The sequence below is a fragment of the Orcinus orca genome, chromosome 19 (assembly GCF_937001465.1).
Source record: "Orcinus orca chromosome 19, mOrcOrc1.1, whole genome shotgun sequence".
In the NCBI taxonomy this organism is placed as follows: Eukaryota; Metazoa; Chordata; class Mammalia; order Artiodactyla; family Delphinidae; genus Orcinus; species Orcinus orca.
The window spans coordinates 45,196,054-45,222,645 of record NC_064577.1 but is presented as its reverse complement, the minus strand read 5'-3'; the positions used below and the strand labels follow the sequence as shown (position 1 = coordinate 45,222,645).

The window sequence follows — 26,592 nt, the reverse complement described above, 5'->3', positions numbered from 1 at the left end:
CCAGGCCCTGTGCCTACCCCATGCCCTTGGCCCTTCTCAAAGTGTAGAAGAAATGGGTCACGTAAGGCCCAGTCCTCAGGGAGTCACCCTCGGGGCTACAGTCCAAGATGGGCCTGTTTCACACACCCAGTTCCCAGGAGTACCATCCAAGGACCACAGGCCATCCAGGCTGATGAGAAATTGATCCGTTGGGTGGAGGTGATAAAGGCAGGTGAGGTGAGGGTGGGGCAAGTAAGGCAGGAGGGGCCCCTGCAGGCTGCCTCAGCCGCCTGGGGAGTACACTTGGCTGACTGCTGTGGGTCTTTAACTCTGCTTCTAAATAAAGACCCTTTGGCCCCCTGCATTCCCCGAGCCTTGTGTCGTGTTCACCAGTCAAGGTCCCCAGGGGGAGTACCCAGGGGCTTCTGGAGTGCAGAAGTGGGGGATTCCTGGCCCAAGGATCAGTAGAAATACAACCAAGAGCTCCATTTCTCAACTGGAATCAAAAGTAGATTCCTTTGTGTGAGTCATCTTTTGTAGACTTCTGACCTTCCCTGTGGGTATTTTTTCCTGCGCATTCCTGCCCATGGCCATACTTCTCCCTCCCTCACACCCAGGCTTGGCCGGGAACAGAGAGGGCTATAGGCTGGGACTGTACTCAGGGCCGCTGTGCCAAACACGGTTCAATTGCTTTACCCATTCCAGCTCACAACAGCCCTCTGACAGGTAAAGACCACCCCCCCCCCCATTTTACAGATGGGGAAATTGAGACACAAAGATGTTCAATGACTTGCTGAAAGTCTACAGTTAGGAAGTGGCAGAGCAAGGACTTGAATCCATGCAACTTGGCTCCAGAACCTGTGCTCTCAGCTGCTGCTCTCCACAGCCTCCCCCAGGAAGAAGGAGAAACCAGCCCTCTGCCCCTGCCCGTGAGCCCCAGCCAGACGGCAATAGCCCTACACGGACCCGGAGCCACCGCTGCCAGGGCTGTTTCTGCAGGAACCATGTGAGCAGGTGGGGGAAGGACTGCCATCCAGGCCCAGAGGGCTGAGGGGACCAGAACGAGGTCACACGGCAACCAGTACTCAAACCCAACTCTCTCCAAACGCACCCTAGCTGGGGAATGGCCTTGCTCTGAACCCAAGGAGGGGGAGCCCAGTCTCCCTGGGGCTGTGCGGGCCATCCTACCCCAGGTGGGGCCACCCCTCAAGTCATGAAGGGCATCGGATCAAGGAAGCCTGGGGTCAGGAAAAAGCAGGTACCGGGTTAGGAGCCAGAAGACCCTGGCTTTTCCTGTGACGCTCAGTGCCCCTCACTGTGCCCCCGGAGCTGAGCCAGGTCTCAGAAGACTGTTCTAGAGAAGACAACACACAATATCGGGACAGCTGGGAGGAGGGGTGTGCCAACACCCACATGCTGCCCTCCTCCTCTGCTGTCCTCACCCTTCCTGCCCACCCTCTCCTCCAGCCAGGAGGACCTGGGCTGCTGGAGTGAGAACAGTGCAGCAGATTGTCCCCCTGTTGTCACTTCCTCTCCCAAGGTGGCAGAGTGAAGGCTGTGATCATGCCTCAGCACACCGTCCAGTGAGGCCCATCGGGGATGACTCCCCAGGGAGAGTTTGGTGTGCAGGACACCTTTGAGAAGATATGCCTCAAAGTAAGGCCCTCCTGTCTCTGGGGAGCCTCCAGGCCAGCTGGACAGGACACACAGCCCCTGCGCTCACAAGTCTTCGATGTGATGGGGAATGACGGCTCCTATGTCTCGTCTCTAGTTAGTCTGGGGGCACATCCACATTTCCCGCTGTGACAGTCCCCAGGTTGGCAGTTACATAGCACTCCAGACTCAACCTGGGTCAGAGGTAGGAGCAGTCTCTTTCAAGAGGGCCGTGGATGCTGGGGGATAACAGAGGAAGCAAGGTGGAGTGGGGAGTTGCGGCTGGATGCAGGAAGAGAGGCAGGGGGTGGGAAGGCGGGAGCCAACAGGCCTGGGTACCGCGGAACACGTTCGACTGCAGTGCTCCCGGCTTCAGCTACGGAAGGAGAAATTTGGGGGTGTGGAGTGGTGGGGCCTCACGGCTCCTACCTTTTCCCCTTGAGTTTTTTCTTCTTCTTGGGGTTTCTTGCTTCAATTCTAGCCACTGACATCCTGCTGACCGCAGTAGAACATGTCCTTTAAGGCTATGGCTCAAGTGCGAACTGAACCTCTTCCCCCAATGATCTGGCCCCATGGAGACCAGCTGGAGCTTTCAGAGACTTTATTAAACAATATTTGTTAAATGAATAAGTACTAAGGGAGAACTGAAGGGTATTAACGTATTAGGTCCACAAGGCTTAAAAACAGCCCAGCTCATGGAGTCTGGGCTTCTGCGTCTGCCCTGCCAAGGGTTGGCAGGCTCTGGCCTGGCCTGGGCTACTGCCTTCTGCCTTCACAGGGAGAAGCCAGTTGAGGGCCAGCACCACGTTGGGGGAAGGGAGCTCCTTACTAGACCCCAAGAAACCACATGGTTCCTCTGCAGCCCACCTAAGTCACCCCCTTTCGTCTCCCTCCCCAGATGGATAACACCTTGAGTTCACAGGGGCATTGCTTTTCCTTGGTGGAGACAGAGGTACCCCTGTTTCTTAAGCCAGGCCAATTAGCAGGAATCAGAACTGTACCTGCTCCTACCCAGACTGTCCCGGGCAGGGCCAGCGTCTTGAGGGACTCAGACCTGAGCTTACACAGTCTGTGCTGGTCTCAGTGTAAGCACAAAACCGACACTGACAGCTTCAGGTTCAAGTGGCTGGTACTCTGCTCCCAAGGGCCTCACTCCCCGCTTGGCAGTCAACCAACCAAGCCAGAAGCTGCTTGGGCCACACAGGCTGCTCTGTACGGTTTGTGCCCACCCTGGTGGGAGAAACGCTCTACAACCCCAGGTTCCCAGAGTGATGGAAGGGCAGCCCCTACTCTGCCCTGTCAACGATCCCCCTCCCGTTACAGGCCCCCTTCTGCACTGGACTTCCAAAGCTGTGTTGCTGCAGGTAATTAAAGGGTTTTAATTAAATTAGGATCCCATCTGGCTGGGATCAGTCAGGCCCTGAACAACGATTTTGTGTCACCAACATCAGAATGTGGATGGGGACTCAGATGTGTGGGGGCTGAATTTGGGGACTGGAGGCCTTTCAGACAGGGCTAGAGGATGCTTCTCAGCTTCTTGGGAGCCCCCTGCAGTGCAGCAGCAACTTCTTCCGACTCGCAAATGGCGGCTGTGCGCCTCAGTGCTGGAGAGGGGGCAGAGAACCAGAGCTTTTCCAAGTTCCTTCTTGCCCGTGAGCCGATAAAAATCTCTCTGAAGTGCGGCAAGATATGTGAGCATTTTCTCATTTCTACAGATGAGGAAACTGAGGTCCACAGAAGTGAAGTGCTCAACCATATCCACTAAATCAAGTGGAGCTGGACTAAACTGCTAGAGATGGGGACCCAATAAGAGGAATTTGATAGAAGTAAGATAGAAATTTTTCTCTCACATGAAAGTCTGAAGGTAGGAGCCTAGGGCTGGTATGGTATTTCTATTCCACAAAATTTTCAGGGACCAGGACTTCTTCCAGCTCATGGCCACTTCTAGGGCATGGCTCTTATCCCTCGTGGTTTAAGATGGCAGGTAGAGCTCCAGCAATCACATACATGTTCCAGGCAGCAGGACAGAGGATAGAACAAAGAAGACGGGGCAAAGGGTGTATATCAACTTCTTAAGATCTCTGGAAGTTGCCACCTAACTGGCTTACTGGCTAGATCTTAGTCACGTGGCCACATCTAGGCACAAGGGAGGCAAAGAAATGAAGTATGTTTTTCAGGCAGCCAAGTGCCCAACTGAAAATGGAGAATTCCATGACTGCGGAGAGAGGGGAAATGGATATTAGTGGTCTCTGCCGCACTTATTATGGGAACCCAGGTCGCCTACCTCCAGCCTGGGGCCTTTTTACCTCTCCACACCAGGAGCAAGGCTGAAGTTAACACAGACCCCCATCTCCAGAAGCAAAGAAGAAGAGGAACATTTGCCGAGCAACTCATTTAGTTTTCCCACCAATGCCCCAAGGTAGGTAGTAGATCCCTAGTTTTTCACATAAGGAAGCTCTGGAAGATTATGTCATTTGTCCAGGGCACCCGACTAATAAGTTACAGACTCAGAATTGGGATCCAGATATATCTTTCTGCAACCCTCATGTTGTCAGTTCATTGGTTCAGGAGGTGCTAGCTTGTCCCTTGGGACCATCTAGCCAGGCGGCCCTGAGATGATGAACTGGGAGGCTTTGAACTAGGCACCTTAGCTTGGGTGGTTTTCAGGTCAGCCTTTGAGCTTGGCAGGCCGACAGGAAACAGGGGCTTCTGTGGAACCAGAACCCAGCGCCCAGCTGCTGAGTGCCGTGTCTCCTCCGGCATTTGTGCCTTGGTGATGGTAGCAGCTGCCACTCCAGGACTTTGGTATAATTGGCAGGTGCTGTCCCCCGCCAATCTCGCCTCCGCCTAGCGGGGCTGGTGGTGCCTCTCCCTGCCCGTCACCCCAGCCCCTGGTTCTCCTGGCAGTACCAGAGGACTCAGAACCTTCGGAAGTAACATTTCTCTCTCCTACTCCCAGCCATGACATTGGATCACTTCCCAGCACAGAGCAACTGGTTCATTGTGTCTCCCACGACCCCCTACACATACCCACTCAATAATCCAGCGCCCTGGTCACTCCATGACCTTCAGCTGCCTCCACCCCCATACACGCCCTTCCCCCAGCTTCCCTACCCACCTACCACCTCGTGCATCTCTGAGCAGTGGGCCTCGCCACACAAGTCTGCCACATGCAAGGTCACCAGCATTCCTGCCAAGGATGGGAAAGTGGGTGACTCAGTTCCTGCTTGCTCATCCCTGGGAAGTGGGTAAGGAGGGAGGGAGGAGGGGCCCAGGCACCCATTTGCTTTTGCCTTAAACTTCATCAAGAGGAAGACTCAGCATTGCTGCCAGCTGACCTAACATGTATTCCCTCTTATTAGCTTCACAGACCGCTGGGAATATTCACTCCATTAGAGATGGGGGTGCCGAGGCCCAGGTGGGAATCCTTGCCCAGACGTGCGCAGGGCTGAGGGCAGAGACCACCTCCAGGTGTTCCGGTGCTTAGAAAAGAATAAGCTTTCCCCACTGCGTCCAAATTGCAGTTCTTGCCCTCAGAGAGACTCCAGCCTGATGAGGGAGGCACAGATCCTAGCTTCAGAGGCTCTTCGATCTGATGTGGCAGGTACAGACCCTGGCTCCAGGGGCTCCCCAGTCTGGTGGGGAGATACAGGTCATGTCCCCAAAGAGCCCCCAGTCTGGTAGGCTTGTCCCAGAGGCTCCACTCGAACAGAGGAGCCAAGGCCCCTGCCCTGGGGCGGCCCCCCAGCCAAGTTGAGCAGATGGCGGAACAGGGCCACGGGGCCAGCAGGCCAACCACTGAAGGGCAGTGGGAGGGGGCAAGGGTTGGGGGTGAGGATAGGAACCTAGAGCTTCTTCCTGGGACAGGAGACAGGTTTGTTCCTGAGGAATCTGCTCTCCTGTGTTTTTGTTTTGTTTTGTTTTTGTTTTTACGGTATGCGGGCCTCTCACTGTTGTGGCCTCTCCCGTTGCGGAGGACAGGCTCCGGACGCGCAGGCTCAGCGGCCATGGCTCATGGGCCCAGCCGCTCCGTGGCATGTGGGATCTTCCCGGACCGGGGCACGAACCCGCGTCCCCTGCATCGGCAGGTGGACTCTCAACCACTGCGCCACTAGGGAAGCCCTCTCCTGTGTTTTGAATGGCAAGAGTGGGAGGTCCAAGCAATTGATGGGAACTGGGGGTCTATCTGCCCAGGAGATGCCTAGACATTGCTCACCAAGGGGGAAGAGGTTGGCTTCTTCAGAGCCAGATGCTTAGATGGACCCCTTCCCTCTGTGGGGACAGGGGGGACAGGAAGTATCTGGTGATGGCAAGACTAGTAGAGCACAAAGTCTATTCCAGCAGAATTATGATTCGGGAGGAAATCTGTTAGCAAGGTCCTAATTGAGACGAGCCGCCCGTGTTACTGGGGAAGGCGGAAAAGGGGGGAGAGGCTGCCGAGTGCACGCAGGCAAAATGAAGTTACTGAAATGAACCCCCCCCCCGCCCCGTGCAGGCAGAACTGTGTGCCAGGCAGGCCAGCCCTCCAGCTGTCGGCAGCATCTGGCTCTCTACAGGAGGAGAGGAGCGGGGGGTGGGCCAGAGGGCCCCCCACCCTGCTGACAGTTCAGTCAGGGGGGACAGAGCAGGGGCCCAGCGCAGCCACAGGACTGTGGGAGGGGCTCGTGGTCGGTTTCCAGTGTGTGTCCACAGGTGGGACAACGCACCAGAGCCCAGCAAGCCCAAGCCCCCCATGGCAGGCAGGGCCCGAGCCCTGTCCCTAGGGTGGGGAGGGAGAGGGTGGCGCGAAGGAGCTGGGGAGTCTCAAACCTCCGCTCAGGAGAGACGCCCCGCAAGCAAGGTGCGGTGGCTGGGTGGGGAAGAGGCTGGGATAGGAGTGTGGGCTCAAGTCACTCACCCTTTCTGGGTCACTTCCTATGAGGGGGACGACAGCAAGGTGGCTTCTGAGACCCCACCCAGCTCTGCTCTGCGGTGTGAGGGCGATAGTCCGTGCTGAGTGCTGCTGGGCAGGGGAGACAGGCTGCGGGTGGCCAGAGCACCCTACCCTCACGCTAGGACTCTCCTCACTCTGGCTACCTGGCCAAAAGGGACCCAGGGGGCCCGCACGCCACCCTCCCAAGAGAGCAGATCTCCAATGGCCTCCAGAGAGGGCACTGTGATCTTGGTAGCGGGGGCCCAGCCTTCCCCACATGGAGCTCGAATGGAGTTAGCCCAGCTAACTCCCAGATGAGGTGGCCCGGGCAGCCCTCCATTCTGAGGCCCTCCTATGGGCTGGGGCAGGGGCATGGCTGCTTTCAAGCCCCTTCCGTCCCTACCCCACCCTGGCCTGTTTCTCCCCGAGCATGTCATCAGACTGAACACCCAATACCCCTGATTCTCTGAAGGGACCCTTCCCAGGAGACTTCTGCAGGAGGAGCCGCTGGAAATCACGAGGAGAAGCATCAGAGGTGTCTCCTCGTCCCAGGAAGCCAGGGCCAGAAGGGAACTCAGAGGACATCTGAGAGGCCCTCAAAGTGTGGTCCCTGGGCTGGGACCATCAGTGTCTACCTGGGCACTCATTACTCGTTAGAAAGGCAAATTCTTAGGCCCCACTCCAGACCTACTGAATTAGAAACTCTGGGGTAGAACCCAGAAATCTGGGTTTTAACAACCCTCTTGGTGATGCAGAAGCCCACTCACATCTGAGAACCTCTGGGTTCCCAAATGGCAAGCTCCTCATTTTATAGAAAAAAAATGAAACGAGAACCAGAGAGGACAATGGACTTGCCCAAGGCCACAGAGCAAAATACTGACAAGAGTGTTGGGACCCCAGTGGGCCCATCAGACGGATATCCAGGAAGGTGACAGGGAACACCTTATGTGGCCCATCCCACCTACTACCTCTTCCTCCCCAGCTACTTCGCAGATGCCACCCTCACCCCCTACCAGCCCCGGCACAACACCGGCCCAGCTTTCGTGGCTGGAAAGGGGGTGGAGAGGGAAGCCCTGGAGCATGAGCTCCAGTAGCTGTTGGAGCCCTGCAGCTCTGGACTCCAGCAAATGTCCTGTTGCCATCTGAGAAACTCTGGCCGGACCACGGGGTGCCTGTGGCCCTCCCCACCCCCGCTCCCATACCCCTTCCCAATAACTCAGAGTCCAGTGCCCAGGAAAGCTTTATTCCTTGATCTGAGAACGAGAGTCTGCACACAGAAGTCAACAAACTGATGATTTCACAAAACCTCCCCCCTCCCCACCCCCACAGACAGACACTACGGGACAGGCCCAGCACACCCGCCGCGGTGTGGCCTCACCCTGCCCCGAGCTGCAGATGGTCCCATGGGCCACAGGGGAGGCAGCATCTCTGTCCTGGCAAGACCTGGGCTGATGGGCAAGGCTGGCTATGGAAGGCTCACTCGCTGGATAAGGTCGTTCCCCGAGGAGCCAGCAAGGAGTGGGATGCACGTGGCTCACGGGTGGGCTTCCACGTGTGGTCTTGGTGCTGCAAGAATTACGATCGCCCCCGTCTCAGCTTAAGGACAAGGGTCCCCTTCAGCACAAGGGTGGGGGTGGGGAGCAATGGCAAGAGAAGGAATTTTGGGAAGGGGTGGCCTGGCTGGGGGCAGATGGTCTCTCTGTCAAGACATCGAAGACTCCACAGGTCACCACTTCAGCCTCAAGCCACAGTCCAGGATGAGGGCTCGGGTCGGCCCACTGGGTGGGGCTGGAGAGTTCCGGTGCTGGCTCCCAGGAAGCCCCAGCTCCGCCATCCTTCAGTGCCCGCGTGCTGTCCTCACCGATGAAATAGCCCTCTCCTTGCTGTGTTCTTCCGCAGGATGGCAGGGAGGGAGCCAAGGTCTTGGGCTCCCCTCCATGACTTTATTGGTCTGCTTGCTCCAGGGGCCTCCTGGACCCAGCATCTCTCTATTGCTCCGTGGGGAAGCCCTGGGAGGCCGCCCAGAGAACCCACTCCTCGGCCAGCGCTCCTGTGTCCTGGTTGCTCCACAGCCTCAGGTTGGGGCCAGCACCTGCGCCCCCTTCCCCGCCACCTGAGGCTTGGCCCTGGCGCCCTCTCCACCCCCGCGCTCCCCGCCTGAGGCCCCTTCCTCTCCCTGCCCAGTATCCAGACAGATGGCTTCCTGTGTGGGCAGGCCTGTCCTTCCAGTCCTGGCCTGGCCTCTGTGGCCTGCCCAGGGTCACCCGGAGGGGTAGTAGGGAGTATCGCTGTGGTAGTTGTAATCCGGGCACACCTTCTGGACTAGCCTGTAGTCTGTGCTGTAGAAGGCGATGTAGACGCAGACGACTTTGAAGGGCTGGGAGCAGCTCCAGGTGGCTGAGCTCTGAGCGTGGTCTCGGGAGCAGGTCTTGGCTGGGTCGTGGGTGCAGAGCGAGATCCGGCGGCCCCGTTCCACCTTCTCCCACTCCATCCGGCAGTTGAAGATTTTGGAGGCCTTGGCTTCAATGAAGATCTGCTGCTCCTGGTGGAACTCTACAGCTTTACTGGGGGGCACGAGGCTGATGGAGATGTTGCCCTGGCCCGTGGCATTGTGTCGGAAGTGGACGCTGAAGGTCCCATTGCCGTGGTCCACGATCTTCCCCGTGACGAGCAGGTTCAGGGCTACCGTCTTGATGTTGGAGTAGAAGTCACCCCAGCCAAAGATTTTCTTCACTCTGGCCGACGGTGGGGGGCTGTGGTTCGGGCGACTGGGGGGCTGCCCGAGGACCCCCCATGCCTCCCCAGGTGGAACCAGCAGGCCTAGGAGAGTAGAGCTGGCCATGGGGCGGGACTTCGGTGACATGTGGCCCCGCTTTCGAGGCATCCGGGGCCGGGGCTGGCTCTCAGGGTCGTCACGCTCAGGGTCCTCTGAGCCAGGGGGACCATCATCCTGGCCACAGATGACCTGTGGAGGGAGTTGGGAGGAGAATGAGCACCTGGGTCCCCAGAAGACCCAGGAATTCTGGTTCACTGCCTCCCACCACCGGCATCATCTCTCTGCCCTCCCTTCCACTCTGACTTGGGGCTGAGGGGGCCCTGCACATTGCCCACCTACTCTGGGGGCTGGGTATGCACTCTGGCCTGTGTCGTGGTTCCCTCTCATGTTCTGACACTCAGGTCACCCCTAGCTCCTCTCCCCGCTGTCCTGCCTCTGGTCACTGTTCAAAGTCTTGGAAGGATGGTGGAGAATTCTCTCCAGTAGACCACGGCAGCAGAGGTACATGGCCCCAGCTCCTAGGGAGCCCAGAGTCTAATGGGGGAGGCCCAGCTCCCGATGTTGGGAGAGCCCTCATCTGATAGAAGCAGCTGTGATGACAGAGCACCCCTTTCTTATAGGAGAGGTAGAGTCCCCCACTCTGTGAAATTCCCAGGCTGATGGGGGAGGTACAGTCTCTGCCCTCAAAACGCCCCAAGTCAGATAGGAAAGCTCCATCTCTATGCGGAGAGAGCCCCTAGTTTGACAGGGGAGGTACAGCCCTTGCCTTTGGGGACTTTCTAGTCTGTTGGATGAGATACCATCCCTATCCTGGGGTAGTTTCTACCTTCAGAGGCGAAGAGAACCAACAGATGATGGAAAAGAAAACAGAACCCAGCGAAATTCTCTCTCAAGTACACATGCAGTTTAGGTTTTGGCAGGAGGATTTGAGGGAGACCTGGGGTGAGTTCCATACCCAGGAGGGCCACACTCTCCTCCGGGGACCACTGGTGATAACTTGCCAGGACATTACTTATACTAGGAGGTAGGAGTTCTTATTATTCCCACTTCACAGATGGGGACACCAGACTCACAGGTTACATCACTACAAGGCTGTCACACAGAGTCAGACCTCCCAAGCCACTGCACTCCCGGGCGCACAAGCCAGATGGGTCCTTCTACTGGGATTTCATCCAAGCCCCATCCCCACCCAGGATCTCCTGTAACTGCGGAGGCCTGGCTGGCCTCTGCTGCACCAGCTCTATTGACAGGCAACATCTGGGGAGGCTTCCTGAAGGAGCTGTGGGGAAGGCCAGCAGGACAGCCTGACGAGCTCAAACACAGGACAGCTCAGGAGGGCATCAGGGAGTGAACCGGGTTTCCTGAGGACAGCTGCCTGGTGTGGGTTTGCTCAGCTTCTGAAGAGAGTACTTACCTTACGTATCTCGTTATGAGCACCGGGGCACCAGCTCACACCTGGGCAGCATCTGGATTTGCTGGTGACCCTGGGATGAGGGTGGGGGATGCCTGAGGTCTGGAGGGCTCCAAAGGGGTTTGTGGTCTCTTTTCTGGCCCTGGCCATGCCTGGGGCTGTGTGCGGTGGCCCTGCCTGCCAGGACCCAAGGGTGGGGCAGAGGGACAGTAGGAGGGGAAGCTCTGAGGGCTGGGCTCAAGGCGGCAGACCTGTGTGTACTCGGCCGCCGGGGGTCACAGCTGAATGGCTGGAGGATGGGGAGAAGGGCCCCGGGTGGGGATGTGATAAGGGAGGGCTTCTTCCACACGGTGGCAAAGATAATTATTGTTTTGAGGAGAAGGGCAGACCCAGGTGTGGGGCTGAGGCTTCTCCAAGACGGGATTGGTGGGTGGCGGTTTGCCACCCGACCCAACTGGTGGGTCGGAGGGGAGCTGAGCCCTGGGCTGGGGTCTGGGGTCGATTCCGCGCGTCCTGGGCCGCCAGGAAGGAGCGAGCGAGCGCTCGGGGAGCGGGCTCTGGGCGCTCCGCTCAGCTGCCGCGAGAGCCCGGGGCGGGAGCCGCCTGCCCAGGTCCTGTGGGGCTCCGGCTGCGCGCAGCCGGGAGAGAAGAGGAAAACAACAGGCGGGGAGGGAGGGAGCGGGAGGGAAGGCGGCAGCGAGGGACGCGGGGGCCGCCCCGCGCCTGTACTGGCTCGTACGCTGATGGACCCAGAGCGCGGGGCCCCTAGGTCAGGGAAGAGCCCACAGCTCTGATGACTCTGGCAGGTCATCAGCTCCACAGCCATCCCCCACCACCCTTCCGCACGGCCCGGGGCCCGGGAAGGGGTCGAGTAACCCTTGGCGACGGCTGCGGGCATTTTCCCTCGTGCCCGTCGCACCTCCCGCCACCAGAGGCCGAGTGGGTGGGCCAGCCCAGCACCCTCTCCCCGCCCCTATTAACCCTTACTGTCCAGTCTCTGGCCTCGGCCCCGCCCTCTCCCCCAGCCTCCAGGCTTCCGCTCCATCCCCGGGATGCTGAGGGGAAGGGAGAAAGTTTTCGGGCTTGGAAGCTTCCCGCGCTCTCCCCCAATCCTCCCGGCCCCCGCCCCTCCGCGCCGCTCCCCGCGGACCACTCACCAGATAGAGGCTGCCCTGCACTAGGAACACGAAGCAGCAGCGAGTCAGTTGCATCTTCCTCCTTTGCTCTCGTGCCCCTTTCTCTCGTCTTTCCCCCTCAGGGTACCAGGCCCTTCCTCACCCCTGCTCTTTCAGGCGCGCCGTCCCATGCTCCAGTCCCAGGCCACTCGCGGCCCTTCGCCCTGCCAGCCGCCCAGGACCGACCCCGCCCCCTTCGGTCCAGCTGTGCAGCCGCCGCCCCCCTCCCCTGGTCCAGCTGCGCGCGGCACGGCCCCCTCTCGAGGTCCCAGATGGGTGCCCCGAGCGCCTCGAAGGGCCCCAGCTGCGCGGTGGCTCCGCCGCTCCAGATATGCCCCCTCGGTTCCAGCGGCGCCGCTCTCGCCCAGATGTGTTGGGGACCCGCGCGCGCGCTCGTCCCTGTGCTAATTCCCCAGACCAGACGGCCCCTCCCGCCCCGTCGCGGCGCGCCCCCTGGCGGACGCCCCTGGCCGCGCCGAGACCCGCCGCCGCTACCCGCGCAGCGCCCCGCCAGACTGGAGCGCTTCTGGCGCCCAGGCGGCTCCCGCTTCCTCGTCCCTCCCACCGGCTGCGGCGGCGGCGGCGGCGGCGGCGGCAGGTACTGTGAGCCCAGCCGGTACCTCCAGAGTTAACTCCTCCCCTGCCGGCCAGCAACCCAGGGACCTAGGACGCGAGGGGCAGGATGTGGGGGCGGAGTAACTGGGCGAGGAAGGGAGAGGGTGGTGGCCTCGGGAATAGGGACACTACTTTTTCCACCCCTCTGGCAGGGCGCCTGTCCCCGGTCGCGAGCATTGGGGATCCGCTGCCCTGCCCTGAATCCCAAGAGACCTGGAATTTGGAAAGGTCATTTTTCCCGAACTCATTACGAGAGCCAGAAAAGAACGTCTTCCTTACTGTAGCCTATTCCCACAGCCCAAAGTCCACTTCTCTCCGCAAGAGTTGCGTTTGTGCTGAGGGAAGTTCTTCTAGGTGTCTAGCCTGTACTCCTTTTGTTCAGGAGTCAGTTCCTTTCCTCTTCTACGTTACTCAGAGGGGCAGGGATAACCCTCCCTGCCTCCCCCCAATACCTCTCAGTCCAGTCGCTGTAACAGGAAACTTTTGGCTGGAGCGCTGGGCTGAAAAGGCCACTAGGGTCCAGACTGGATTCTGGGGCTGGGGTCAGGGGTAAGCCTCCTGAGAAGCTGGGGAGCCAGGTGGGCAAGGCCTCCCTGGAGGCTGTACCTCCATTCTTCACTACTGCCCTCCCTGTGATCCAGGGAGCCCCAGGCTGGGATGTGGGGCTCCTATGCCAGCAGGGTCTCTATCTCCGGTCTCTGCAAACTTCCCAGGCGAGGAGGAAGAAAATGACCCTCATCCAAGATTCCCAAAGGTGGGGCCCATCCCCCATCCCCCCCCACCTCTGGGTTTTCTTCCTGGAATTGCAGGGCCCCTTTAGTCCTTAGAAAAATCAAAGGTCGGATTCTAGCACCCAGCACCCCTCAGAGGCTGTGAGGGTGAGGAGGTACCCCAGCATTTGGAGCAGCCCCAGCCTGGGCTGGGCCCATGGGGCAGGATGGGTGGGCACTCCGCTCTGGCCCTCGAGGCCCAGCTTGGTCTCTGGCTGCAGCCCCCAGCACACACCCAGCCTCCTCCCCCACCATCTGCCAGGCGGGTGCGCGGGGAATGCAGATGAATGTTAATATCAGCCTGGGCCAAGTGCGATGAGGGAGACAGATTCTGCAGAGCGCAGACAGCATCACAGAGCCCCCTGCATTCCCCAGGCACCCTGGGCAGTATGGGACGCAGCAGCCCTTCCCTGGTGGTGGCGGTGGGGGGGTGTGCATGTCTAGTCAAAGACCCCCCTCCCCCACCCAAAGCCTGGGGAGGGAGGAACCGATAAATCCTTGTCTGGCCTCTGAGCCTCTGGTCCGGCTGGGAGGAAGAAGCTGTCGGCCTGAGCGTGAGCAGCTGGTTCCGGCCCTCAGCTAGGCAGGTGTGTAGCTGGGCCCACTCCTTGTCCATCTCCAGGAGGTCCTATCCCCAGGAGAGCAGTGTGACCCAGCAGAAAGAGCACAGGTCTTCAGGCCAGACAGCCCTGGATTCCACTCCAAGCCTGGCTGTGTGACCTTGGGCAAGTTGCTTTGGTTCTCTGATGCCAGTGTCTTGATCTGTTGTTGCAGGAACTAAATGAGACCGAATGTGCAAGCGAAGCACAGGCGCAATGGCTGGCAGGCAGTCATGGCGTTCGATAAAGGGAAGCTCTTGCTTTTCTACTACCCACACATTTGCTCTGGCTGCGCCTCCTGCCAGGCTGGCCTTCACTGCCCTATTGGCTCTTCCTGGCTGTCACTTCCTTCAAGTTTCCCCTCTGCATTCATCCATCATCCATCGGCCAAGCCTGTCCTCAGTGCCAGGCACCAGGCCAGGGGTTGGGACACGGAGACGAATTGGACACCATCCCTGCCCTCAAGGATCTCACTGCGTAGCGTGGAACCGAGACACGAAAATCAATGAGTATAACTCAGTGTGGTGAGTAGAATAACAGATCCCTCTACCAGGCAGTATGGATACACTAAGGACCATGCGGGGTGGGGTGGGGTGGGGTGGGGGGTGGCGGGGGCGGTGGGGGGATCGGAGAGGGATGGCTTCCTGGAGGAGGTGATGCCGAAGGACTGACTGAATGGTCAAAGGTCTGGAGGCCAGAACAAGAAGCAGTTTGTTGTTACTGGAGCTCAGTGGGGAGGGGAGGAAGTTGGAGCGGCAAGCTGGGGCCAGCTGGCGGAAGGTCCTTCCTGCAGGTCAAGGGGGTTAGGACCTTGAAAATCGTTTGAAGGGTTTTAAGGGGGCTGGTGAGTGTAGTCAGATTTGCAGTTTAGAAAGCTTTTGGAAAATTCACTGGAAAGAGGAAAGACTTGAGGAAAGGAACCAGTTAGGGGATAAATGCAATGGTCTGGGGTGAGAGAGAGGGGTAGACTGAAAACATCTTTAGGAGGGAGGCAAATCAGGATTGAGTTGTTGCTGAAATGAGGAAGGAAGGGAGACAGAGAGTCAAGTATGATACCCAAGTTTCTGGCTTGGGCAATAGGCAGGATGCTCGCTGAGGTGGGCACTACATGCGAGAGGATGTGTTGGGGGGTAGAAGGTGGCTTCTGGGGAAGTGGGGAGGTCAGTATCAGTCATGTCAAATCTGGGTGCTGTTGGCCAAACAAGGGCAGAAGAGAGTCTAGCTGGGGGTACCGGAGGTGTGGATGTGAAAGAGGAACAAGGGGCTTGGATGGAGGACCCCTGGGCACCCTGGCATTTAAGGGGTGGGCAGAGGAAGAGCAGCCCCCAAAGGATCCCAGACAGGAGCCGGCAGCCAGGGGCAAGGAGGGCGTGTGGGCTGATCCTGGAAGCAGCAGAAGTACTGGGGCTCTCACACTCGAGAGTGCCAAGCAGAGGTTATTGTACACATGCAGATGCTAGGGTCCCACCCCAGGGTCAGCAGATGGGAGCTCAGAACCAGGCATTTTTGCCCCCTTCCCAGGTAATGCCGATGGAGGTGGTCTCTGGACTTCACTTTGATAAACTGGTGTATGGGGAGTGTCAGGAGAGAGGGAACAAGCAGCAGCTCAGAGGAGCAGAGCAGCCTGGCAAGGCAGAGACACAAAAGTGACCACAGGTTTGGCCGAGATTCCTCCGGCAACTGTACCCAACCTCGGTCCTTCCACCTGCTCCCAGGGTGGGGAGACAGATGGCAGATTCAGTGAACTCTGTGCGCAGCTGTGCTGGAGGTAACCCCAGCTGTGTCTGCCATGCAGGCTCACCTCTCCTCTTACCCCCAACGCCCTCCCCACCACACCTTGCACACAGCAGATGCCCAACGAAAGGGGAAGAACTCAACCTGCTAGTACCGCCCCGCGGCCCCCAGCCTCCTTGGCACCCACTTGCACCCTGGATGTGGGTCGGTTGGGCATTTGCTTAGCACCCCTGATGCTTTCGCCTGCCTCAGTCTCACCTTTGGAAGAATCCTGTCTATATGCCTCCCCTCCTCCCTACCACCCCAGTGCTGGAGGAAAGAAAACAACAGAGGGGTGCGCGGTCGGCGCTTATTGAATAAATAGGAAATGGGGCTCCTGATGGTTTGAAAGGCAGAGAATGGATGCCCTTGAGCCGCTTGGAGCAGAGAGGTGCGGGGGAGAGGGGGGAGTAGTTCATTACTGCTAACAATCTCTCATGTTTACCTGGAAAATTGCAATTTTTAAGTGTTATGATAGAATGCTACATAGAGGGAACCAGGGGAGCCCAGAGGAAAACCCTAATTCTAATGAGGGGGCCAAGGACGAATCCCAGAGAAATTGGTCTTGTGATATGTGGATCAGCTCAGGTGGGAGGGGAAGGAAAGAACCTTCCAGGCAGAGGAAGCAGCTCATGCAAAGGCCAGAGATGAAAGAAAGGCTGGGAATGGGGTTCTGATGAGGACAAGATGAAAGACTCGTTTGTTCCACAAATAGTTATCGGGTGTCTACTTGTATGTCGGGTCCTGGGCTGGGTGTGAGGGTACAGCTGTGATTGAGAGATGGCAGTCCTTATTCGCATGGAGAATTGGGGCTCTGGGAGAGACAGAGATTAAATAGCTAAGCATACAAAAACACAAGCTCTGAGATGCTGGAAGGTGGTATGAAGGACGAAGATCACCAAGTTCTGAGTAAGAGAGAAACCAAGTAGGGGCCCACTTTACCTGGAAGTGGTCAGGGAAAGCTCTGTGAGATGTGACGTTTCAGCTGGGACCAGAAGGGCGAGGAGGCGTCGCCAGCCATTGAGCTGGGGAGGGGGCTTCCAGGCAGAGGGAACAGCGCATGCTAAGACTCAGAGACTCGGGAGAGTTTGGTGCGTTGGAGGAGCCATAGGCAGTAAGGATTGTGAAGGAGCGGGGAGTGAGACAGAGCCAGAGAGATGCGCCGGGGCTGGACAGCTCAGGGCTCTATGGGTCTAGTGAAAGGTTTGGGGCTTCCTCCTGTGATTAAGGTGTTTGTTTTGTATTACAGGTTTTTAATTTACAAGTTTTAAACAAGGGGCAGACTTGCACTTTAGAACGATCACTCTGATGGCAGAGGATTTAAGAGAGTGGGTGACACTGGAAGCTGGGAGGTGATGATGTCCTGGGTTAGGGCAGAACCCCTTGGGATGGGAAGGAGGGGATGGCCTTGACAGACATTTAAGGAGTGGAATGGAGAGGAGTTAGGCTCTAGGACTGGGGTTGAGGGGTCAAAGATGCCCCCAGCTTTCTGGCCCGCGGGACACAGGACGGAGGGCAGGTTTGTGGGAGGATGCAGAGCCCCACCCTGAACAGGTGGCGTCAGGTGCTTCAGGTGCAGAAAAGAGCTGGGTGCAGAGTGGAGTTCCCACTGAAGGGACCAGACTGGGAGGCGTGTGAGCCTCGAGAGTTATCAGAGGTGAGAGTGGGAGGAAGTCGCAAAGGACAGAGCACAGCGAGGGTGCAGAATGGGGCTGCCAGGGCCAGTCATGTAGGGAAGAGTGATGGAAGAGAGGGGGGATGGGGCAGGGGAGGGACAGGGGAGCCAGGAAGCAGGTGGGAACCCCCTGGCCTCAGAAGCCTGAGGGAAGCTACTCACATCCCACACTGTACCTACCTCCTGCCTCCGGCTTTGAGGGGTCATTTTGTCTATGCCCCTGCCTCTCACAGGTCTCTCCAGCCAGGAGGGCCCTCCTGCTCAAAAGGCTCCCTCGTGTGCTCTTGTTGAGAGGAAAGGATAAGGACGTGGGGTCCAGCCCTCCTGGATTAGGGTCTGGCTCTGAGATCGGCTGTGCGGGTGATCTGGGAGAACCTCTTGTCTTCCTTGGGCCTCAGCTGCCCTGTCTGTAAAGGGGGATCACACTGCCCCTCTCCTGGGGTGAGGACTTGGTGAGGGTGAGAACGTCTGGCTCTCTACTGGGCACATGTACACCCTGGTCCTTTATCTGCATCGAGCTGGTGGAAAGTGCTTTGTAAACAGTGAAGCACTTGAACAAAAGGAGTCTGGCCGTGCCCCTTCCAGCTGCTCGTCAGTTATCTTCGGAGGTGGGAAGCAAGGGGGAGAAACAGGGCCTGAATTGCACCGCTAGACTGCAGGGCACCTGGCAGGGGCCCCGCACCTGGCACCAGGTCATCTGTTCTCCACCTGTCGGCTGGACACAGGTCGCCGTGGTCAAAGCCAACTCCCCGGGGGATGATAAGGAGACCGCGCTGGCGTGTCGTGTCGGACGTGAGTGGGGTCAGCGCGCCGCCTGGTGGGCACTTGGGACGCTGCCTGCGGGCGCTTTGCGCCGCGAGGAAGGCGAGGATTCACCTGACCGCCGCGCTGCCCCCTCTCGCTCGCCAGTGCCCGGTGCCCAGGCGTTTGATGACAACGCCTTAAGACAATGAAGGGCCTGTGCTGCTCAGAGACGTCGTTGCGCGATCGAGCTCTGGAGCCAGATCCCCTGGGTCCCAGTCCTGCGTTTGCCACTGTGTCTTGGGCAAATGATTACGCCTCACTGTGCCCGGTTTCTTCATAGGGATAATAACAGTATAAATTTGTTGGGAACGGCGTCTGGCATATAGTTAGTGCTCAATAAACGCCGCCTATTCTTATATACGCATTCAGTTATTCAGTCAACCACAGGCTTTCACGTCGCTGTCGGACCAGGAGGCAGCTCTGGAGCGAAAATAGCCTCGACTGAGACGGGGAGGGGGGTCGCGCCCCCTCGGGCACGCGAAGGGAGCCTCGAGTTCTTTATTTGTGAAAGGGTCAGTACAACATCTGTAGTGAGAAATTCCCGCTTCCTTTTCACGGAAGGGGTTCAGGGTGGGCGTAGAGGCCACGCTCACCTGCACCCTGGCCCTCGGGTTCGCCTCCATTCCGGCCCGAATTCAGGGGCGCGCGCCCCTCTGGACCCCCAACGGACACTGGGTCCAGAGCCCCCCGTGGCAGCCTCCTCCGGAGGTCGAGGCGTCCACCCCGCTGGGTCCCTTCCCCTCCTCCCCCATAGGGCTGGCGGGGCGCATCACCCCCTCGCCCTCCGACGGTCGCCCGGGCGTGCAGACGGCCTGCCTGCACCTTCCATTTCCAGGCCGATGGTGACGCCTGGCGGCGGAAGGAAGGACAACCGGAACCTCCACTCAAGGAACTCCTATCTAAACTCTTGGGCACCGCTGGGTGGGGGCGGGGCGTTGGGGTGGGGGAGATGAGGAGACAGTGTCAGGGGGATCCAGGAGGTTGAAGGGCTTCCCAGAGCAGCACTGACCTGAGCTTCTGTTGCGGAGATGCCATCAAGACCTTCCGATTCCAAATCTGATCAAAGGGGCAGGGGGAGTCGAAGGGCACTGAGGAGGGGGGCAGGGTTGGGGTGGTAGCCAGATGAGACCCCAGAGAGTTCGGGAGGAAGACTTCCCTAGTATTCTCCCTCCACCCCATTTGGGGTCATCACTGTTCCCCTTTGGTGCCATAGCCCTTCCCACATTTCAATATAGGGCAGAACATGGGGGGAATGAGCCTGGGAGTGGCCACAGGCTGAAAGGGACCTCAGTCAGGCCACTCCTGGAAGGGTCAGCGCAGCCATGAAGAGGCAGCAGGAAGGACGCCACTGGGGGTGCTTTTCTGACCCCTGTTCTGCCCTGGACCACAACGGCTGCCCACACCTCCCTCACACAGACTCAGCACTGGCTTGATCTGCAGCCTTTCAGGCTTGGGGGTCGGGGACTGACCTCAGCCCGAAGGCATAACCTACTCACTCCTGAACGCCAGGCCCAAAGTCAGTCAACTCTGGACATGGGATTCCACAGACTCTGCCAACTCCAAGTATACAAAATCATCCTCTTCACATCCTGAGCCACAGTCTTGTGGCGTCCTGTGTTCCTCCCTCCTTGAAGGGCGTCACCATCCACCTCATTAGAATCTTGGTGCCAGCCTTGCCCCCTGCCTCTCTTCCCAACGTCCAGATGCCTCTCCTCCAACCCACTGGAGGCTTCAGGATTCCATCATTGCTCACTGGGACCACAGCAGCCCGGAATGGTCTCTCCCAGTCATTCCTTACCTACCCCACGCCAAAGGGAGATTAATTTCCAAGATGCAAATTAGATGATCTCCTTCTCCTATTTCAAAGCCTGGGAAGGCTTCCCACAGCCCCAAACTAGACATGCATATTGAGAACATTCATGAAATGGTACCAACATCCTCTCATTTAATCACACAACCTACTGAGGTAGCTTCTATTATTACCGCATTTTACAGATGAGAAAACTGAGGCTTCAGGAGATAAGCTGGCTTCCCTGAGGACCCGTAGCTAATACTCTTCAGAGCTGAGATTTGGACCCAGGCGGCCTGGCTTGCTGAACCCATGCTTTTACTCACCACACCAGTGTGTCCTAAAGTGAAGTATTTGTTGTGTTGGCTGGGAGATTCCTTTAAAAAAAAAAAAAGTAGTACAGATGAACAATTTTAATTTTCATAGAAATGTTTCCTTTTAAGGCTTTTGTTCTATTTTCTTTTATTTATAGCAAGGGATACTGGTTTCCCATTTATGGAGGTGATACAAAGTGACCCTTTAAAATTAATTTATTTTAAGGAAAAAGAGTAGCTAACTGAAAGCAAAGTACTAAGTACGTGACAGCCTGGGCGGAATGTGGAGCTGGGAAATGAGCGTCGGTGCACTCGCTGCGACGCTGTGCTTCTCAGGAGAAATGGCAGACTGCAGTACACTTGCATGTGCTCTGTCCTCACTTGTTACGGACCAGGGTTCTTGACGTCCTTAATCAATAGAAATTGACCAGAGGCCAAACAAGAAATTCAGGCAAGGCTTTATTGGGACCCCTGCTGCAGCAGGGGGGAGTGAGAACAAGCAACAGATTCCCCTGCTCACTCGCTCCGAAGGGAGGGCAAGCTGGTTCCAGGGGTCATGCCTGAGGGGGGGGCTTAGGGGGTTTGCCTACCCCTTCCATGGTGTTGTGTGCAGGGGGCATGCCCAGTACCCTGCTTCTGCTCTCCGTTCTTCAGAAGTGGCAATCGGGATTTTTGGTCTTTTTGTATCTTTTTGTCCATAATTTGCCCCAACTGTACATGCACGCAGTTATTTTTAGTCCCTTGTAGTTTCTTTGTATTTTGTCCAGGTGCAAGCATGGCAGCAAAGGGTCCCAGATTCCAGGTCCCAGCCTGTCTCACGCTTCACTCTGCAGACTGCCCCTTGCTTTCTCTTCTCTACCGACACTCCTTTCCTGGGGCCTCTGAACCACTTGCAGCTCTCCAAACACACCAGGCTTTGCCTTGCCTCCGTGCCTTTGTACACACAGTTCTTGCCACCTGGCGGCCCCTTCCTCCGTGGCTGTCTGGTGAACACCTGCTCTCCATTGGACTATTCACCAACCTCAGGCAGCACTCCCTTCTTGAAGCTTTTCTGACTCCTCTCCCACCATTGTTCCCCCAGAGTCACCTGTCCTCACTTTGTTCTCCCTTCTCTCCCCAGGCTGTGAATTCCTAGAAGACAGGGACAGTCTTCTTTGGTCCAATGCCTGACACTCAGGAGGAGCTCAATAAATGTGTATGCAATTTGAATGAATGAATTCCATGGCAAGTCAGGTGGGGATAAGGCAGATTCCAGCTGGGAGGAATGGGGTGGGGGATTACAGCCTTTAAGGAGAAGGTGGGTATGGGCTCTTGAGCTGGATGTCGATGGCAACATGGAGAACTGGGGAATTCAGTCTTCCAGACGCAGATGTAAGGATCTGTATGGGAACTTATTTATTAAAGGGGAATGTCAATTTAGGGGAAAAGTCGATTTATTTAATAAATGATGCTGCCATATCGGTGACCCATCGGGAAGAAAATAAAGCCAAATCCTTCCCTCTGACCTGACAACACCTACAAAATAGACCCCTGATGGATTAAAGTTTTAGAGTGAAAAATAAAAGCTAAAAATATTAGGAGAAAAGTTAGAAGAATAATTCTTTAACCTTGCGGGAACAGGAAACCCAGAAGCCATAAAAAAGAGAGAGAAAGGAACTTCCCTGGTGGTCCAGTAGTTAAGAATCCGCCTTCCACTGCAGGGGATGCAGGTTCGATCCCTGGTCGGGGAACTAAGATCCCACATGCCACGGGGCAACTAAGCCTGCGTGCCTCAACTATTGAGCCCGTGTGCTCTAGATCCCATGCGCCACAACTAAAGAAGCCCGCGTGCCACAACAAAGAGCCCGTGTGCCACAATGAAGATCCTGCATGCCACAACTAAGACCCAATGCAGCCAAATTAATTAATTAATTAATTAATTAATTTAAAAAGAAAAGACTTTCTCATTAAAAAAAAGAGAGAGAGAGAAAGATTTGGTTACAGAAGGAAGTATTTCAGAGGGACATAAGTTTCCACAAACAAAATAGAAAGGTCAACAACACACTGAAAAAAAATACCTTTGCAACATGTGTAATAGACAAACGGTTAATATCCTTACTATGAAAAAAATTTTATAAACCAATAAGAAAAAGGCAAAAAATAAAAGAGTGGGCAGAAGTATAAACAAGCAGTTGACAGAAAATGTATATGGAAAGTCAGTCAGCCTCAGAAGGTGTCAGAGAAATACAATTTAAAACAACAATGAGATATGTATTGTTAAAACTTATTTTATTGACGTATAGTTGATTTACAATGTTGTGTTAATTTCTGCTGTACAGCAAAGTGATTCAGCTATACATATATATATTCTTTTTCATATTCTTTTCCATTATGGTTTATCACAGGATATTGACTATAGTTCCCTGTGCTATACAATAGGACCTTGTTGTTTATCCATTCTATATATAATAGTTTGCATTTGCTAATCCCAAACTCCCAATCCATCCCTCCTCCAACCCCTTGGCAACCACGAGTCTGTGCTCTACGTCTGATTTTGTTTCTGTTTTGTAGATAAGTTCATTTGTGTCATATTTTAGATTCCACATAGAAGTGATATCATATGGTATTTGTCTTTCTCTTTCTGAATTACTTCACTTAGTATGATAATCTCTAGGTCCATCCATGTTGCTTCAGATGGCATTATTTCATTCTCTTTTATGGCTGAGTAGTATTCTATTGTATATATGTACCATATTTTCTTTACACATTCGTCTGTTGATGGACATTTAGGTTGTTTCCATGTCTTGGCTATTGTGAATAGTGCTGCTATGAACATAGGGGTGCTTGTGTCTTTTTGAATTATGGTTTTTTCTGGATATATGCCCAGGAGTGGGATTGCTGGGTCATATGGCAACTCCATTTATAGTTTTTTGAGGAACCTCCATGCTGTTTTCTATAGTGGCTGCACCAATTTACATTCCCACCAACAAAGTAGGAGGTTCCCTTTTCTCCACACCCTCTCCAGCATTTGTTATTTGTAGATTTTGTAATGATGACCATTCTGATCGGTGTGAGGTGGTACCTCATTGTAGCTTTGATTTGCATTTCTCTAATAATTAGTGACGTTGAGTATCTTTTCATGTGACTGTTGTCCATCTGTATGTCTTCTTTGGAGAAATATCTATTTATGTCTTCTGCCCATTTTCCGATTGGGTTGTTTATGGTTTTTTTTGTTGTCGAGTTGTATGAGCTGTTTGTATATTTTGGAAATTAAGCCCTTGTCAGTTGCATGAGATATGTATTTTTTAAACTAGTAGACTTTATTTTTCAGAACAGTTTTAGACTTACAGAAAAAATTGAGCAGATAGTCAGAGAGTTCCCATAGGCACCCCTCCCCCCACCCCATACACGGTTTCCCCTAATATTAACAATTTATATTAGCATGGTGCATCTGTTACAATTAAAGAAACAATACTGGTATATTATTATTAACTAAAGTCCATACTTTATTCAGATTCTCCTAGTTTTTACATTCTTCTGTCTCAGGATCCCATCCAGGATACCTCATTACATTTAATCTCTTTAAGCTCCTCTTGGCTGTGACCTTTCCTCAGACTGTGCTTTTTTTTTTTTTTTTTTTTTTTTTTGCGGTACGCGGGCCTCTCACTGCTGTGGCCTCTCCCGTTGCAGAGACGCGCAGGCTCAGCGGCCATGGCTCACGGGCCCAGCCGCTCCGCGGCACGCGGGATCCTCCTGGACCGGGGCACAAACCCGTGTCCCCCGCATCGGCAGGCGGACTCTCAACCACTGCGCCACCAGGGAAGCCCTGTGCTTATTTTTGATGACTTGACAGTTTGAGAAGTATTGGTCAGGATTTTGTAGAAAGCCCCTCTGCTGGAATTTGATCTTTTTCTCATAGACGGGGGCTATGCCTTTTGGGGAGGTTGACCACAGAGGTAAAGCGCCATTCTTATCACATCATATCAAGGGTACATACGTAATAGGGAAGAACAAACCTGACTCCATATTGGATCTGTTTCTTTCACATTAACCTTTGTATTATATTGTTTTTGCTACAAGTTAATCAGTGAAAGGATGTTGCCCAGAGCTTAAAGTATACACAATGGCTCATCTCTGGGAAACCTGCCTCCATGCCTGAGCCTTAGCTCACAGGAAACATCCTGCCCAGGTCTGCAGGAAAGAAGAAATTAACACATCCCCTCCAGAGTCTGGCCGGAACCAGGAAATATTTGCAGCGACTTATCCCCTTTTTAACTTCACCTCCTCACCTCCCCCTCTTTGTTCTATAAAAGAAGCTGCGTCCAAACCCAGCCAGGAGGGCTCTTTGGGACGCTAGTCCACCATCTCCTCCGTCTGCTGGCTTTCCAAATAAAGCTGCTATTCCTTGCCCTGAACAACTCATTGTCTCTTCGGCCTGTTGTGTTGCAAGCAGGACGAGCCAATTTGGACTCGGTCACAGACACTGTCAACGTGACTTATGACAGTTGCTGACCTTAATTGCCAGGCTTTTTCCCTGTAAAATTATGCCTTTAGAAGGAAGTCGTTATGTGCAGCCCCCAGGTAAGGAGTGGGGGATTATACGTTTCTCTTTTAGGATGAAGTATCTACGTCATTTACTTGGAATTCTTCTGCACCGGAGATGTCTTTCTTCTTTCCCCATTTATTAATTTATTCAATCATGTATTTAAATCAGTATGGACTCATGGATATTTATTTTATACTTTGGGTTATAATCCAATACTGCTTTATTAATTTTGTTGCTTAAATTGCTGTGATGTAATTTTTACCCTTTGGATTGGAAAAATTAAAAGATTGATTTAACCACCAGGGCTGCGGCAGCTGAGGGGTGCTAGCTGCCCAGGGTGTGTGTGACCCGCCGACCCTTTGGAACTGGAGTTGCATTTTCTGACTGAAGCACTGGAAGGAAAAAGAACATGAGCAGAGCAATGTATGTAGTCTAAGCCCATTTTTATATAAAAAAGAAGGAATATCTAAAAGTAGAAATCTCTCTCTCTCTCCCTCTGTCTCATGGCAGCCATACTGGCCCACCCTCAATCCATTCTCCCAAGGGGTCCTTGTGCAACCCCTTCCTATGCTCAGTGGCTTTTTGGTGCCCTTAGAATAACATTCGAACAGTGGCCTACAGTGCCCTCTATTGGGCCTCAACTCAAATGTCCCTCCTCTTGCAATTCCACCCAAAGCAGCTGGGTCCCTGACTCAGAACCCATCAATCCCAGCCCATCACCCCACCATTTCCCCCCCAGAGAACTCATCACTGCCTGAAATATTCTTATTTACTCTCTATTGCCTCTCCTCCCGCTTCTAGAATGTAAGCCCCTTGAGGGCAGTGGGCATCGTGGCTGTTGTCTTATTTTCCTCAGTAGCCCAGGCTTAGCACAGGGCCCGATGCACAGCAGGTTTCAATCCTACCTATTGAGTGAACAGCCTTAGAGCAATAAGGAAAGACAACACTCCTTCGACCACGTTAGTGATCTCAGGGGTGTGGGGCTGGAAAGGGAGAGAGGAGATTCTCGACTTTTTCTTTAGATACCTCTGGTTTGTTTAGCTGTTACAAAGAACATGTAGTACTGTGGTTTGTAATTAAAAAGAAAATCCAATAAAGTTAATTTTAAAAAAGAAAAGAAAAGAAATAAATTGAAGTTTTCATTTCCTGGGGAAAAAAATAAGAAAAAAGCCGAAGGCTTTACGTGGGAAATCGTTGGTTGTTGGGGAGCACAGGCAGTCTCCTGAGTCTGGGGGACGGGGGTGCTGAAGAAGATTGGAGGGTATGGTGTCTGAGGAGGGGGCTGGTGGCGAGACAGGGAGGTTCTAGAATTGTTATAGGAGGGGTCTGGGTAGAAGGGGTGGGGGCAGAGGCGGGGCTGGGAGACCTGTCTGGAGTTGCCCGGATGTAGGTCGATTCCGGGTGGTTGGTGGGGAGCATGGCGGTGGGGGTGACTGGGAAATCCCAGGCCATCCCATGGCACCAGCACTGGGACTTAGCCAGCCCCGTAATCCAGTCCCTGGCGCCAGCCCATTTTGCGGTCAATCATCTCCCCTCTCTTGGCTTCAGTTTTCCCAGCGACAAAATAGGGATTGAGGCAGGAGTCGCCAAGGTTCTCCCAGCTCGGATGACCACTTCAATGGGCGCTGACTCCTGGGGCCCTTTAGGGAACTTGTGTTTGGGCCTGAGTCCTGCGGGCATCCGCTTTCCCCCAACCATTGCAGAGCTCTGGACAGGCGGCCTCCGCCTCTGGCCAACAGAGGGCGCTGCGGCACCGCAGTACTTGGTTGGGCTCAGCGCGTCCCTGAGCCGTTTGCTGAAGCTGAGGTCCTCCTGGGTGTGC

At 55.1% G+C, this 26,592-nt stretch overlaps 1 protein-coding gene across 3 annotated transcripts; it reads right to left on the bottom strand.

Annotated features, from left to right (window-relative positions):
* Window positions 1-7,774: 7,774 nt before the first annotated feature.
* On the bottom strand, window positions 7,775-13,399 carry NXPH3 (neurexophilin 3). 3 transcript variants are annotated; one of them, XM_033410900.2, is made up of 3 exons: window positions 11,889-13,399; window positions 10,735-10,908; window positions 7,781-9,509 (listed from the first exon to the last, which is right to left on the bottom strand). In XM_033410900.2, exons 1-3 carry the CDS (start codon window positions 11,940-11,942, stop codon window positions 8,805-8,807), a joined length of 933 nt encoding a protein of 310 aa, XP_033266791.1. In that variant the 5' UTR covers window positions 11,943-13,399; the 3' UTR covers window positions 7,781-8,804. The 3 variants fall into 3 exon arrangements, with proteins under 3 accessions (XP_004282691.1, XP_033266791.1, XP_049558502.1); XM_049702545.1 differs by having other exon boundaries at window positions 10,735-10,804; window positions 11,889-13,390; XM_004282643.3 differs by lacking the exon at window positions 10,735-10,908 and having other exon boundaries at window positions 7,775-9,509; window positions 11,889-13,387.
* Window positions 13,400-26,592: the final 13,193 nt, after the last annotated feature.

Excerpts from the sequence above, each read along its gene's own strand:
- NXPH3 (XM_033410900.2), bottom strand. The coding sequence starts at position 11,942 with ATGCAACTGACTCGCTGCTGCTTCGTGTTCCTAGTGCAGGGCAGCCTC. Across the intron at positions 10,909-11,888 it reads TGCAGGGCAGCCTCTATCTG|GCAGGGCCACCGCACACAGC; the intron begins GTGAGTGGTCCG and ends GGGTCCTGGCAG. Across the intron at positions 9,510-10,734 it reads CTCATAACGAGATACGTAAG|GTCATCTGTGGCCAGGATGA; the intron begins GTAAGTACTCTC and ends CTCCCTCCACAG.